At 47.1% G+C, this 16,612-nt stretch overlaps 2 protein-coding genes across 5 annotated transcripts in view; both read right to left on the bottom strand.

The window, feature by feature from the left end:
• Window positions 1-16,612, bottom strand: part of WDR45 (WD repeat domain 45) — a 443,369-nt gene that overhangs the window by 165,380 nt on the left and 261,377 nt on the right. The gene's annotated exons all lie outside the window — the stretch shown is intronic.
• Window positions 1-16,612, bottom strand: part of PRICKLE3 (prickle planar cell polarity protein 3) — a 55,437-nt gene that overhangs the window by 3,052 nt on the left and 35,773 nt on the right. For 2 of the 4 annotated variants that reach the window (XR_014225480.1, XM_082263358.1), the window contains exons 2-7: window positions 15,586-15,671; window positions 11,726-11,906; window positions 11,524-11,637; window positions 7,219-7,359; window positions 4,207-4,410; window positions 585-771 (exon numbers count right to left, since the gene is read on the bottom strand). Coding sequence is in view for 1 of the 4 variants with exons in the window: in XM_082263358.1 (XP_082119484.1) it covers window positions 585-771; window positions 4,207-4,410; window positions 7,219-7,359; window positions 11,524-11,637; window positions 11,726-11,906; window positions 15,586-15,671 (913 nt within the window). In the remaining 3 variants the exon portion in view is untranslated. The remainder of the gene's footprint in view (window positions 1-584; window positions 772-4,206; window positions 4,411-7,218; window positions 7,360-11,523; window positions 11,638-11,725; window positions 11,907-15,585; window positions 15,672-16,612) is intronic. The other 2 variants (XR_014225481.1, XR_014225482.1) reach the window with 2 other exon arrangements.

Genomic DNA, 16,612 nt, shown 5'->3' with positions numbered 1-16,612 from the left:
GAAACTGTTACATTGTCACTCCAGGATGAGCGCTTAATACTGGTTCTAATATAGATCACTGTCCATCCACGTAGTCTCCTGAGGGAGGAGTAGTTTTGTCTCCGAAACGCGTCGGCCCACTGACTTTTCCTTTGGGTCAAGGGACCTGCATCATGAATGGTTGCAAAATGCAATGCCCATTTTTTTTAAACGAAGATAATTAAGTGTTGGTAAATAAGTTCTATACCAAACACATTTTCCCAGCGTGTTTCGGGGGCAACACCACTTCTTCATCAGGGCTCAACATGGCAATGGAGTCCATTGCTGCTCAGCAACTGTTACATAGTTACTCCATGAGGAGGCTTTAATACTAATTTTGTTTCTCTGAGTACACCCAGGTTTAATCCTGTGTTGAGCCCTTGATGAACTGGGAGTGATGTTGCCCCCGAAACACGTTGATTATTTTTATACGACTTATTTACCTGCAATGAAAATTATCTTAAACTCTTTTTTTTTTTGGTGCTCATTTCTGCATTTCTTTGGTTTAATAATGTCAGAAACAGCTACTGATCTCATTGCTTGGATGTTAAGCAGCCTGTACTTACAGATGCTTTCCCCGCAGCTGTCGCAGTACTGCGAGAACAGCCGCTCGTAGCACGGGCAGCAGTAAGGTCTCCGCTCTTTCATTATGTAACGCTGTCCTACCAGGGTGCATTCACACTCAAAACAGCAAAAGTGTCGAGTGTGCCAGTGGTAGCCCTCAGCCTGGGTGCACTCCCCCGAGAAGATCACCTGAAAAAGGAAAAAGCCATTTATGGGCTGTATACCAGAAAATAAAGCTCAACTCCAAGTTTATTTACAAGAAAAAAAAAGTTACAAAGTAATCGTAAAAATTAAAAAGCAGACAATCAGCTTTTACAAGAGACGTTAAAGGGAAACTCCAGTCAAAAGTTTTTCCTATTAATAGTATGTCAAAAATCTTTATCTATTGATGTTATTCGTTTTCTGGCTAGCTGCTTGTCTGGCTTAGAAAGTCTTATCTAATCTGGACAAACAGCTTCTTCCTGTTCTTCATCGACAACGCTATCTCCCTTTATCTGAATTTGCTAATCTGTCTTTTACTTCCTGAAAAGGTTGTCTGTCTTTTTTTTAGACAGGCATGCCTAGACCTGCCCAGCCCCACCCCCATCCCTCCTATCCTTCACAGAACATGATCTCCTGTCTTCATAGCCTTGTTTAGGCTAACAGCTTCTCGGGGAAGAGGGGGGTGGGAGAGAGAGAGAGGGGGGAGGAGAGAGAGAGGGGGCAGGGGGGAGGGGGGAGAGAGAGAGGGGGGAGAGAGAGAGGGGGGAGGGGGGAGAGAGAGAGGGGGGAGAGAGAGAGGGGGGAGAGAGGGGGCAGGGGGAGAGAGAGGGGGGAGAGAGGGGGGAGGGGAGAGAGAGAGGAGGGGGAGGGGGGAGAGAGGGAGGGGGGGAGGGAGAGAGAGGGGGAGGGGGAGAGAGGGGGAGGGGGAGAGAGAGGGGGAGGGGGGAGGGGGAGAGAGAGGGGGAAGAGAGAGGGGGAGGGGGGGAGAGAGAGGGGGGAAGAGAGAGGGGGAGAGAGAGAGGGGGAGGGGGGAGAGAGAGGGGGAGGGGGGGAGAGAGAGAGGGGGGAGGGGGGGAGAGAGAGAGAGGGGGGAGGGGGGGAGAGAGAGAGAGGGGGGAGGGGGGGAGAGAGAGAGGGGGAGAGAGAGAGGGGGAGGGAGGGGGGAGAGAGAGGGGGGGAGAGAGGGGGGAGGGGGGAGAGAGAGAGAGGGGGAGGGAGGGGGGAGAGGGAGGGGGGAGAGAGAGGGGGGAGAGAGAGGGGGAGAGAGAGGGGGGGAGAGGGGGAGAGAGGGGGGGGGGAGAGGGGGAGGGGGAGGGGGGGAGGGGGAGAGAGGGGGGGGAGAGGGGGAGGGAGAGGGGGAGAGAGGGGGGGGGAGAGGGGGAGAGAGAGGGGGAGGGGGGGAGGGGGAGAGAGAGGGGGGGGGAGGGGGAGAGAGAGGGGGGGAGGGGGAGAGGGAGGGGGGAGGAGAGAGAGGGGAGAGAGAGGGAGAGAGGGGGAGGGGAGAGGGGGGGGGAGAGAGAGAGGAGGGGGGAAGATGGGGGAAAGAGAGGGGAGGGGGGAGAGAGAGAGGAGGGGGGAAGATGGGGGAAAGAGGAGGGGGGAGAGGGGGAGAAAGAGAGGAGAAAAGAGGGTGGGGGGAGAGCGAGGTTGGAGGGGGAGAGAGGGAGAAGGGGGAGAGAAGGGGAGAGAGAGAGAGAGAGAGAGAGGAGGGAGGAAGAGGCGGGGGGAGAGAGAAAGGCAGGGGTGAGAGAGAGGGTCATGTGACCGGCACAATATATAGAAGAAATAAGGTAAAAAGGAAAATTTTTGAAAGCTTAGAAGGATACAGATCCATTTCTATTGCTCATTACATGTGAGTAATGAGTTTTAGCCTCTGTTTTCACTAGTGCGATTTGTCATGCGACTTTGGACAAAGTTGCATGACAAGTCACAGCCCATTGATTTCAATGGCACCCGTTCCCATCTATGCGACAATGAAAAGGTGCCTGCACTACTTTGATGCGACTTTGATGCGACTTTGATCCAGAGAGTGTAAAGTTGGATCAAAGCTGCACTCAGTTGCACTCTAAATCGCACAACTTAAGAGTCACACTAGTGGAAACGTAGCCACTAGGTCAGAGTGTGACTTTTAGTGCAGCTTTAATCCAACGTTACACTCTCTGGATCAAAAAGTTGCATCAAAAGTTGCATCAAAGTAGTGCAGATACCTTTTCAAGGTTGCTGATTTTTAAAGTCACATAGATGGGAATGGGTGCCATTGAAATCAATGGGCTGTGACTTGTCATGCGACTTTGTGTGTCCAAAGTCGCATGACAAGTCACACTAGTGGAAACGGAGCCTAAAACTCATCACTCACATGTAATGAGCAATAGAAATTGATCTGTATCCTTCTAAACTTTTAAAATTGTTTCCTGGAGTCCAAATCACATAACAGGCCCAAACTAGCTAACTCAGGCTAGCAGAATCAGAACAGAAGGTGATGATTAAGCACCATAGGTTGGGCGAAACATGTCAGGGTTTCTGGTGTGTGATGTTTCATCACACACCAGAGCCTAGCTATTGTACAGAATGGTGAAGATATACGGCTTTAGCCTAAGCTCTTCCTGACTACACTCCCCTGACATGTTTCGCCAAACCTATGGTGCTTAATCATAAAGATCTCTATGAATAAGCCCCATGGGTGGGGTGAAACATGTCAGAAAGCCACTCCTATCTTTTTGAAATGTCTTACTTGTGCAGATAGGAAACACGTCTATCTCCTTGGAGTGGCTTTTTGACAAGTTTTGACCCACCCATGGAGCTTAATCGTAGAAATCTCTATAATTAAGCCCCATGGGTGGGGCGAAACATGTCAGAAAGCCACTCCAAGGAGACAACATTTTTTCTATCTTTTTAATAAAAGTCTTGTTTGTGCAGATAGGAAACATGTCTGTCTCCTTGGAGTGGCTTTCTGACAAGTTTCGCCCCACCCGTAGGGCTTAATCATAGAGATCTCTATAATTAAGCCCCATGGGTGGGGCGAAACATGTCAGAGGAGTGTAGTCAGGAGGAGCTTAGGCTGAAGTCGTATCTTCTCTATTCTATACAACGGCTAGGCTTCGGTGTTTGGCGTTTCCACCTTCAGTCTTTTGATTTGCTTCTGCTGGCCTGGCGATGACATTGTTACATTTGCTTTGTGCTTTAGGCTACAGGGGGAGGCTTTGCAGCACTAAGCACTTTGAGTGGTGCTCCAAGTTTTTTGCATATGGGTCCTTGGAATGGCTTGTTGTACAATGTAGAGAAACTGTTATGTCTCCATGTTCTACAGCGGGAGTCTGGGTCACGGTCACACTGAAAAGGTGTTCCAAAATACCAGGAATTAACGTCTCTTGTTCTTATAACCACTCTCTGCAAAGTTCATCTAGAAAGCACACCTTTTTTGATTCTAAAATGGTATTGTAACTGTGCTGTCTGCCCTCATGTTGTAAAGCGTTACGCAATCTGTTGGCGCTATATAATATAAAGAACCTAACATTAGCAAATAAGCACTAAAAATGACTACTACTGCTACTTACTCACTACTGAGCACAGGCTGGCAAGCTGCACTGCATGGCTAAAGATATACAATAAAGGAAGTACTTACTGTCTTCTGCTCACACTCACCTCATCGCACGCCGAGCAGCGCGGCCGCTGAAGTTCAGCATGGTGGCGACCGCAGTACACTTGTCCCTTCTGATAGAAGTAGATGAGGTCACACAGGAGCTCCGAGCAGCGGGTGCAGGTGAAACACTGAGGGTGCCAGCAGGCGCCTAGGCCCGCCCTGGATGCAAATACCGCCACATCACCACCGCTGATCTGATGGCCACACTGTAGAATGATAATAAGGGGCTTCTATTAACACTAATATTCTATAATAAATATATACACAGTATCTCACAAAAGTAAGTACACCCCTCACATTTTTGTAAATATTTTATTCTATCTTTTCATGTGACAACACTGAAGAAATGACACTTTGCTACAATGTAAAGTAGTGAGTGTACAGCTTGTATAACAGTGTAAATTTGCTGTCCCCTCAAAAATAACTTAACACACAGCCATTAATGTCTAAACCGCTGGCAACAAAAGTGAGTACACCCCTAAGTGACAATGTACAAATTGGGCCCAATTAGCCATTTTCCCTCCCCGGTGTCATGTGACTCGTTAGTGTTACAAGGTCTCAGGTGTGTTACATTTGGTGTTATCGCTCTCACTCTCTCATACTGGTCACTTGAAGTTCAACATGGCACCTCATGGCAAAGAACTCTCTGAGGATCTGAAAAAAAGAATTGTTGGGGAAAAAGTCCCCAACCAGGGACGTAACGCATAAGTGCGGAGCACAGGCGGTGACATCGTTACATTTGCTGGCTCGGCTCAGGTGAGTGAGTGGCGGTTGTAATACTTTCTTATGTATGATACAAATAATGTATGACTGTAGAGATTCTCAACACTTTTTTGCTATAGGTAGAAGTTGAAAATTTGCGAACTTGCTGAATCTTTTATAGAAAAAATATAGTGGCTGTCATTGCTGTCTCAGTTTCTGAAAATGCTAGTTTCCAGGCTTCTATGTGAACCCTTTTGAAAGTAGTGCTAGTCCCCACCCAGGGACGTAACGCGTAAGTGCGGAGCACAGGCGGGGACATCATTACGTTTGCTGGCTCAGCTCAGGTAAGTGAGCGGTTGTATACTTTCTTATGTATCTTTATGTATTATTTTCTATTATAATTTAAAAAATTTACTTTACTACAGTGCCATCTTGTGACATGATACAAATAATGCATGACTGTAGAGATCATCAACACTTTTGCTATAGGTAGAGGTTGGACATTTTGCTAACTTTTTTAGTAAATCTGTTATAGAAAAAAAATCTAGTGGCTGCCATTGCTGTCTCCATTTCTCATTCGTAGAATGCAGGCTGTGGTGTGAAATCATTTATAATGTGCAGGCTGTGTTGTGAAATCAGTCTTAAAATGCTGGGTGTTTTGTGAAATCATTCAGAAAATGTAGGCTAAAGTTTGAAATTATTCCTAAAATGCAGGCTGTATTGTGAAACCATTCCTAAAATGCAGGCTGTGTTGTGAAATCTTTCCTTAAATGCAGGCTGTGTTGTGAAATCTTTCCTTAAATGCAGGCTGTGTTGTGAAATCTTTCCTTAAATGCAGGCTGCGGTGTGAAATCTTTCCTAAAATGCAGGCTGCGTTGTGAAATCTTTCCTTAAATGCAGGCTGCGGTGTGAAATCTTTCCTAAAATGCAGGCTGCGGTGTGAAACCATTCTTAAAATGCAGGCTGCGGTGTGAAATCATTCCTAAAATGTAGGCTTTGTTCTGAAATCACTCCTAAAATGCAGGCTGTTTTGTGAACTCATTCCTAAAATGCAGGCTGCGGTGTGAAACCATTCCTAAAATGCAGGCTGCGGTGTGAAACCATTCCTAAAATGCAGGCTGTGGTGTGAAACCATTCCTAAAATGCAGGCTGCGGTGTGAAATCACTCCTAAAATGCAGGCTGCGGTGTGAAATCACTCCTAAAATGCAGGCTGTGTTGTGAAATCTTTCCTTAAATGCAGGCTGCGGTGTGAAATCACTCCTAAAATGCAGGCTGTGGTGTGAAACCATTCCTAAAATGCAGGCTGCGGTGTGAAATCACTCCTAAAATGCAGGCTGCGGTGTGAAATCTTTCCTTAAATGCAGGCTGCGGTGTGAAATCTTTCCTAAAATGCAGGCTGTGTTGTGAAACCATTCCTAAAATGCAGGCTGTGGTGTGAAACCATTCCTAAAATGCAGGCTGTGGTGTGAAATCATTCCTAAAATGCAGGCTGCGGTGTGAAACCATTCCTAAAATGCAGGCTGTGGTGTGAAACCATTCCTAAAATGCAGGCTGCGGTGTGAAATCACTCCTAAAATGCAGGCTGCGGTGTGAAATCACTCCTAAAATGCAGGCTGCGGTGTGAAATCATTCCTAAAATGCAGGCTGCGGTGTGAAATCATTCCTAAAATGCAGGCTGCGGTGTGAAATCACTCCTAAAATGCAGGCTGCGGTGTGAAATCATTCCTAAAATGCAGGCTGCGGTGTGAAATCATTCCTAAAATGCAGGCTGCAGTGTGAACTCATTCTTAAAATGCAGGCTGTGTTGTGAAACCACTCCTAAAATGCAGGCTGTGGTGTGAAATCATTCCTAAAATGCAGGCTGCGGTGTGAAACCATTCCTAAAATGCAGGCTGCGGTGTGAACTCATTCTTAAAATGCAGGCTGTGTTGTGAAACCACTCCTAAAATGCAGGCTGTGGTGTGAAATCATTCCTAAAATGCAGGCTGCGGTGTGAAATCATTCCTAAAATGCAGGCTGCAGTGTGAACTCATTCTTAAAATGCAGGCTGTGTTGTGAAACCATTCCTAAAATGCAGGCTGTGGTGTGAAATCATTCCTAAAATGCAGGCTGTGTTGTGAACTCATTCCTAAAATGCAGGCTGCGGTGTGAAACCATTCCTAAAATGCAGGCTGTGTTGTGAACTCATTCCTAAAATGCAGGCTGTGGTGTGAACTCATTTATAAAGTGCAGGCTGCTGTGTGCAGCATGTTCCCTGGACAATATTTTGGAGAATATTTCATGATAGGGGGAGAGCTTGTGAGGCTCTTACCTTATTGCACACTGTCCCATTGGTGCTTCTGGGGACGGGACGGACTGCTCCTCGCCCGAGGTTCTCAAGTTTCCGTTTTTGGCTGAATAGCGTCAGCAGCTCCTGCTCTTCCTCTCCCTGCAAAGAGCAGCAGTACCGGGCCTGGGGACAGGACCGGCATACAACTAACAGCGGGTCTGGGCCTAGCATAGAACAAACAGCAGCCCTGGGTCTGCCACATAGAGAACATAGAGAACGGAAACTAAAGAAGAGGACATTCAGCCCGAGCAGGAGGAAGAGGATGGGGGATAAGGACAGAAATTTACTAGATGGGTGGAAATAGAAGGAGATAAATTATTCTATTGATGTGCACAGATTCGTGGACATAGAAATCGAACTGCATATGTGTCTTTGCGCGCATGGGCGAGCATGAGCACGGGCGTGAGTACTATTTAAACCTGATCTCTGCACAAGCTCTTTGCTGAAAGGTCTTCAGTCTTGCTCCTGATCCTGATCCTCGTTCTGATTCCATTACTGAGCTCCTGATCCTGATACCTGTTCTAATTCTATGACTGAGCTCCTGATCCTGATCCTCGTTCTGATTGCATTACTGAGCTCCTGATCCTGATCCTCGTTCTGATTCCATTACTGAGCTCCTGATCCTGATGCCCATTCTCATTCCATTACTGAGCTCCTGATCCTGATCCTCGTTCTGATTCCATTACTGAGCTCCTGATCCTGATGCCCATTCTCATTCCATTACTGAGCTCCTGATCCTGATCCTTGTTCTGATTCCATTACTGAGCTCCTGATCCTGATCCTTGTTCTGATTCCATTACTGAGCTCCTGATCCTGATCCTCGTTCTCATTCCATTACTGAGCTCCTGATCCTCATTCTAATTCCATTACTGAGCTCCTGATCCTGATCCTTATTCTCATTCCATTACTGAGCTCCTGATCCTGATCCTCGTTCTGATTCCATCACTGAGCTCCTGATCCTCATTCCCATCCCATTACTGAGCTCCTGATCCTGATCCTCGTTCTCATTCCATTACTGAGCTCCTGATCCTGATCCTCATTCTAATTCCATTACTGAGCTCATGATCCTGATACTCATTCTGATTCCATTACTGAGCTCCTGATCCTGATCCTGGTTCTGATTCCATTACTGAGCTCCTGATCCTTGTTCTGATTCCATTACTGAGCTCCTGATCCTAATCCTCATTCTCATTCCATTACTGAGCTCCTGATCCTGATCCTCATTCTCATTCCATTACTGAGCTCCTGATCCTGATCCTCATTCTCATTCCATTACTGAGCTCCTGATCCTGATCCTCGTTCTCATTCCATTACTGAGCTCCTGATCCTGATCCTCATTCTCATTCCATTACTGAGCTCCTGATCCTGATCCTCATTCTCATTCCATTACTGAGCTCCTGATCCTGATCCTCGTTCTCATTCCATTACTGAGCTCCTGATCCTGATCCTCATTCTAATTCCATTACTGAGCTCATGATCCTCATTCTCATTCCATTACTGAGCTCCTGATCCTGATCCTCATTCTAATTCCATTACTGAGCTCATGATCCTCATTCTCATTCCATTACTGAGCTCATGATCCTGATACTCATTCTGATTCCATTACTGAGCTCCTGATCCTTGTTCTGATTCCATTACTGAGCTCCTGATCCTAATCCTCATTCTCATTCCATTACTGAGCTCCTGATCCTGATCCTGATTCTCATTCCATTACTGAGCTCCTGATCCTCGTTCTCATTCCATTACTGAGCTCCTGATCCTGATCCTCATTCTCATTCCATTACTGAGCTCCTGATCCTCATTCTCATTCCATCACTGAGCTCCTGATCCTGATCCTCGCTCTGATTCCATTACTGAGCTCCTGATCCTTGTTCTGATTCCATTACTGAGCTCATGATCCTAATCCTCATTCCATTACTGAGCTCCTGATCCTCATTCTCATTCCATTACTGAGCTCCTGATCCTCATTCTCATTCCATTACTGAGCTCCTGATCCTGATCCTCGCTCTGATTCCATTACTGAGCTCCTGATCCTCATTCTCATTCCATCACTGAGCTCCTGATCCTGATCCTCGCTCTGATTCCATTACTGAGCTCCTGATCCACGTTCTGATTCCATCACTGAGCTCCTGATCCCGATCCTCATTCCCATTCCATTACTGAGCCACTTTATGTTGGTCTATCACATGAAATCCCAATAAAATACATTTACGTTTTTGGTTGTAACATGGGAAAATGTGAAAAATTTCAAGGGGTGTGAATACTTTTTCAAGACACTGTATGTTTGCTGTCCAGCTCTGCTACCGACCTCAGCCTGGAGTTACTGACCTTCTAAATTGTACCTCACTGCCCGCTCGTTACTGACCCTTGCCTGTCCCTGATTACGACTTGGTGTCTTCCTGTTTGGCTGTCACTAGACCAGGCTTAGGACCTGACTCCACCTTTAACATGACTTGGCACTGCCAGTTGTACCCCCGCTCACCTGATACCATCACTCCCCATATTCCAGCTCACAGCATCACCATCCTGACACTTGTGCCTTTCCTTCGCCCCCTGCAGGCATTGCCTCAACTTGCAGAGGGGTGCTCGAAGGGACCTGTGCTCCACATACAATTACGTGACCGTTATGGTTGCTTCAACACACGTCCATCGACATTGGGGTGCCATTTGGTATTAATGCCACTGTAGGGCACTAATGCACAATTTCTTGAATTGCAGGAATATGCATCCGAAGGTATGCATTGCTGCAGCAGTGTAATCCCGGTCTTATTCTGATGTCCAATGCTGCATTTGCTCCTTGGCCCATTGACACCGGCACTAAGCTCCCAATGACACTTCTCTGATGCAGTGCATTGCGCTAACAGGTGCGTTTTGGTGGTTTTAAGGACCAGCACTGCCATTTTATCTAGATCTCTGCTGCATTCACATGCTCTTATATTGTCCAATCACAGTCTGGGGGGGGTTCACCTGTGGTAGAAAAAGTCAGGTCAGCAGCTTGGCTCTGCGGCAGGGTTGTGTAAACCTCAGATTTAATTCCCTGCCACTCAGCCATACGTAATAAATGGGGAAGAGATGCTGGTGGTATCTTGACCTAACATGGGGACATCATTGACCTAACATGACATCAGTGACCTAATATAGTGACATCATTGACCTAATATGGCTACATAACATCAATGACCTAATATGGTGACATCATTGACCTGATATGGCCACATGACATCGTTGACCTAATATGGTGACATCGTTGACCTAATATGGCCACATGACATTAATGACCTAATATGGTGACATGACATCAATTACCTAATATGGTGACATCAGTGACCTAATATGGCCACATGACATCAATGACCTAATATGGTGACATCATTGACCTAATATGGCCACATGACATCAATGACCTAATATGGTGACATTATTGACCTAATATGGCCACATGACATCAATGACCGAATATGGTGACATCATTGACCTAATATGGCCACATGACATCATTGACCTTATATGGTGACATCAGTGACCTAATATAGCCACATGACATCAATGACCTAACATGGTGACATCATTAACCTAATATGGCCACATGACATCAATGACCTAATATGGTGACATCGTTGACCTAATATGGTGACATCAATGACCTAATACGGCCACTTGACATCATTGACCTAATATGGTGACATCAATGACCTAATATGGCCACATGACATCAATGACCTAATATGGCGACATCAGTGACCTAATATGGCCACATGACATCAATGACCTAATATGGTGACATCATTGACCTAATATGGCCACATCATATAAATGACCTAATATGGTGACATCATTGACCTAATATGGTGACATCAAGGACCTAATATGTTGACATTAGTGACCTAATATGGCCACATGACATCAATGACCTTATATGGTGACATCAGTGACCTAATATAGCCACATGACATCAATGACCTAATATGGTGACATTATTGACTTAATATGGCCACGTGACATCAATGACCTAATATGGTAACATCATTGACCTAATATGGCCACATGACCATACTTGGTCAATGATGTTGTGACATTCACAGATGTGAACAGGCTCTATTTATTACATTGCCTTGGATGACACGTGCATTTTAGCGTATTCCAATACAAATGTGTGAATGGGGGCCCAAGAGACGGAGAAAAGGATAAGAAGAGAAGGATAAAGTATAGACTCAAAGAACAAAGCAGGCCTATAAAATTAGGAATCCCGGGCGTTGCCCCAAGCCTTGGCTTGGCCATTGTCCTCACCTCACTGTCATGTGGGGGAAGTTGGCGGAGGAGTTGCCCCAGCCGGTATCTCTCTCCTGGGCTCTGGACATAGGGGATCTTTTCTTCTGGTAGACACCTGAAATACTGGTGGACCTGGAATAAAACGTGGAAAACATAGTTACATGTCTTACAGAGAGCAATGACCATAAGTGGGTATCATCAAAGTGTTTGAAGACGGTACCTGCTCCGGCGTTAGCCCAGGTGGTACCCATGCGTATTTCTCCGAAGCCGTATCTGAGCTGCTTTCCCCTGAGGAGAACCGTTCTGCGCCAACCAGCCGGCACAGAGAACGCTCCAGGTCTTGCGGAGGCGCTGCACTGCCATGTTCCTCCCAATGGCACTGACAGTGCTGGCAGATCTTCCTGAAACAGAAACCGCATGTGACCACCAATGGTCTTCAACAACCAGCCATGGTCAACATCAACTTACAGGCACATTTATGGCTTTTATACCGCTCTGTCCCACTGTCATTTCATTCTTTTGTGTTGTATTGAACTGCTCAAGGTTATAATTTTTCTGTAGTATGCTGCCATCTAGAGGTGGTTTTTGACCACTGTAATTTGTTTGCAATGGGATTTTGGTATCCTCCTCTGTCCTCCCCTCCTGTGGATGGCGCCAAGTCAGCAGGTGACCATACTGTCCATACAGACTGGGTCTAAGGAGGTATTTTATTGCATAAAGTGGCATTTGAAACAGAATAAATACTGTGCCGCAACTGTGGGGCAAGCATTCACTTAAAAGGGCAGCGGTTAGCAATGCTCATTGCCTGGCAAACATAACCTGGTGTATAAATATTTCCGGGCAGTAAAAAAACTGCAGGTCAAACACCTATTTATTCCAGCTCCCTGGCCACCCATGTAAAGGAGGCCTTAGAGCAAGGATCTCCAAACATTCTCAATAGAGTGTCAGTGGGAGGAATAGTGCCCCATCATTGGTATCAGTGGGAGGAATAGTGCCCCATCATTGGCGTCAGTGGGAGGAATAGTATCCCATCATTGGTGTCAGTGGGAGAAATAGTGTCCCATCATTGGTGTCAGTGGGAGGAATAGTGCCCCATCATTGGTGTCAGTGGGAGGAATAGTGCCCCATCATTGGTATCAGTGGGAGGAATAGTGCCCCATCATTGGTGTCAGTGGGAGGAATAGTGCCCCATCATTGGTGTCAGTGGAAGGAATAGTGCCACATCATTGGTATCAGTGGGAGGAATAGTGCCCCATCATTGGTATCAGTGGGAGGAATAGTGCCTCATCATTGGTGTCAGTGGGAGGAATAGTGCCCCATCATTGGTGTCAGTGGAAGGAATAGTGTCCCATCATTGGTATCAGTGGGAGGAATAGTGCCCCATCATTGGTATCAGTGGGAGGAATAGTGCCCCATCATTGGTGTCAGTGGAAGGAATAGTGTCCCATCATTGGTATCAGTGGGAGGAATAGTGCCCCATCATTGGTATCAGTGGGAGGAATAGTGCCCCATCATTGGTGTCAGTGGGAGGAATAGTGCCCCATCATTGGTGTCAGTGGGAGGAATAGTGCCTCATCATTGGTGTCAGTGGGAGGAATAGTGCCCCATCATTGGTATCAGTGGGAGGAATAGTGCCCCATCATTGGTATCAGTGGGAGGAATAGTGCCCCATCATTGGTGTCAGTGGGAGGAATAGTGTCCCATCATTGGTATCAGTGGGAGGAATAGTGCCCCATCATTGGTGTCAGTGGGAGGAATAGTGCCCCATCATTGGTGTCAGTGGGAGGAATAGTGCCTCATCATTGGTGTCAGTGGGAGGAATAGCGCCCCGTCATTGGTATCAGTGGGAGGAATAGTGCCCCATCATTGGTATCAGTGGGAGGAATAGTGCCCCATCATTGGTGTCAGTGGGAGGAATAGTGCCCCATCATTGGTGTCAGTGGGAGGAATAGTGTCCCATCATTGGTGTCAGTGGGAGGAATAGTGTCCCATCATTGGTGTCAGTGGGAGGAATAGTGCCCCATCATTGGTGTCAGTGGAAGGAATAGTGTCCCATCATTGGTATCAGTGGGAGGAATAGTGCCCCATCATTGGTATCAGTGGGAGGAATAGTGCCCCATCATTGGTGTCAGTGGGAGGAATAGTGCTCCATCATTGGTGTCAGTGGGAGGAATAGTGCCTCATCATTGGTGTCAGTGGGAGGAATAGTGCCCCATCATTGGTATCAGTGGGAGGAATAGTGCCCCATCATTGGTGTCAGTGGGAGGAACACTGTCCCAAGGGTCAAAGAAAGTCTAGCAAAGGGCCGCAGTTTGTAGACCGCTGCCTTAGAGGGTCTAATTTTAAATGTTTTAATAAAAGATTCACACAAAATGTCACCCAAGATTTACACATTTTTTCCAACTATATCCAACCAGGAAACAAATTAACATGAAACAATGTATAGGGGTATTTGTCCCTTTAAGGCCTAGTGTTTGCATTGATAAGCAATGTGTCCTCCTGGTGAGATTTGCTGAGCTCGGGGAAAGTTGGTGAGCTGGGAGTAATTTTAGGAACGCTGTGGAATGCCAAACTAGAAATAACACAGCGAGATGTGAGATTAGCCCATCGGTGTCACCGGGACAGAAATTCCCTCCATATGGAAGCCTCCCCATACCACGTTCCTGTCCTTAAAGGGGAACCCACAGTGGTTTTTGAATGACCCTTAACCTTGACCCTGATACTGACCTGAATCAAACCCATGATCTCGTTATTTTATCTCTTCATTGACTTCTCTTCTAGTAAGGAGAAAAAGATCCCTTTTTCTCAAAACCTCTCAACAGAAAAGAATAGGGATTTCACTGAGCTACTGAGAGCTCCCTCTAGTGCAGGGGTGTCAAGCTCAATTTGTATTTCTGGCTGCATCATCATCATGGTTGCCCTCAAAGTAAAACTAGATGTCCAGGGAAACACCCCCCCCCCCCCCCACCATCAGAAGTCAAGAGTCCCCCACCCTCCCTTACATCCCAATGCACCCCTCTTACCTTGTGTTACTGCTGGGGTGGAACTGGGAAGTAGAAAGTTCAGGGTCTGGAGGAGGAACCAAGGAAGGCAGGATTCCGTTGCCGGAGCCTGCTGAATGTTGAGACCAGGGGAGGCGGAGACAAGGTGGTGCTGTGGCTTCACAGAGAGGCGCAGGATCTGTAGGAGTCCTGTCCTCCTCTCTGCTGCTTACTGCTGAGACAAGGGGAGGGGGGGGGGGGAATTGGGGGCAAAGATGAGCCTCTCTGCGGCTGCAAAGAGGAGCACAGGATCTGGTGGAGTCCTGTCCTCCTCTCTACTGCCGACTGCTGAGAACAGAGGTTGGGGAGAAGTTGGGGGCAGAGGCAAGCCTCTCTGCAGCTGTATGGAGGAGCAGAGGATCTGTTGGAGGAGTCCTCTCCTCCTCTCTACTGACGACTGCTGAGAACAGGGGTGGGGGGGAAGTTGGGGGCAGAGGCGAGCCTCTCTGCAGCTGCATGGAGGAGCACAGGATCTGGTGGAGGAGTCCTGTCCTCCTCTCTGCTGATGACTGCTGAGACCAGGGGTGGGGAGGAGAATTGGGGGCAATGATGAGCCTCTCTGCGGCTGCAGAGAGGAGCACAGGATCTGGTGGAGGAGTCCTGTCCTCCTCTCTGCTGACGACTGCTGAGAACAGGGGTAGGGGGGAAGTTGGGAGCAGAGGGGAGCCTCTTTGCGACTGCATGGAGGAGCGCAGGATCTGGTGGAGGAGTCCTGTCCTCCTCTCTGCTGCCGACTGCTGAGACCAGGGGTTGGGGGGGAATTGGGGGCAGAGATGAGGCTCTCTGCTGCTGCACAGAGGAGGGCAGAATCTGGTGGAGGAATTCTTTCCTCCTCTCTGCTGCTGACTGCTGAGACAAGGTAGGAGCGGAGATGAGGGGGGTGCCACATCTGCAGGAAAGGTGCGAGGGCCACATGAAATGGCCTGGAGGGCCAGATTCGGCCCACAGGCCTTGGGTTTGACATACAGTATGTGCTCTAGTGTCTAGCGGAAGCACCCACACTTTATTTCATATGTCATGTCCCAGTTGTTTTACCCACCTCCATCGGTGTGCCAGAAAACCTGGACAGCGTTCCTTGCAGGCGTAACATGGCTGACCTTGACCCGTGACATTGATCTCCACTCCCTAAAAAAATAAATTAAAAAAATAAATAAATGTGAAATCCTAATCTTCCCAGTCGATTATTAAATTCATTCCACAGCTGTTACCTTAGGTCCTAATGCAGACGGAACATTTTATTTCCTCCACTAGATGCCCTTTCTCCAGAGGAGGGAAATGCAGCCCAAAAAACGCGCCCAAAGCGGCGTTTTGCAAACATGGTGAGATGCGTTGAGCACTTGAGCTTTTTCTCATTCCAATGGCAATTACACATTTTTTTCTGGCCAATAGAAAGAATGAATGTCTAAACGCTTGATGCTCCTAAACCCAGTGGAGGAAACAAAATGTCCCATGTGCATGAGGCCTAAACTGTTAGTCCATACATATTGTAGAGAAGACATTTTCCACCAGGGCTCCTCCCAAGGTTTCCAGGGTTCCCTGAGCTGTGGATGATTGACCTCAACTGATGGTGGCGGCATTGGCCAATGGTGCTGGCTAGGCCAATTCTACTTGGCAAAACCAACACCCTTATTTTTTATCTGTCTGTAAAGGTGGACATCTGACCACCATTGGAAGGGTTGCATTCTTCTTACTGACTACCAATGTAAGGGTGGAATTTTGACCACCATTGAAAGGGTTGAGATCTTCTTAGTGACTACCAATGTAAGGGTGGAATTTTGACCACCATTGGAAGGGTTGCATTCTTTTTACTGACGGACAATGTAAGGGAGGAATTTTGACCACCATTGAAAGGGTTGCGAACTTCTTAGTGACTACCAATGTAAGGGTGGAATTTTGACCACCATTGAAAGGGTTGCATTCTTTTTACTGACAGACAATGTAAGGGAGGAATTTTGACCACCATTGTAAGGGTTCATACTTCTTACAGACTACTACCAATGAAATAGTGGAATTCTGACCACCATTGAAAGAGTTGCATTTTTCCTACTGATGACCAATGTAAGGGT

Source organism: Pelophylax lessonae, assembly GCF_965119305.1.
Source record: "Pelophylax lessonae genome assembly, chromosome: 7".
Taxonomy (NCBI): domain Eukaryota; kingdom Metazoa; phylum Chordata; class Amphibia; order Anura; family Ranidae; genus Pelophylax; species Pelophylax lessonae.
Note: the sequence above shows the minus strand (reverse complement) of the source record. Positions and strands in the feature narration are given on the sequence as shown.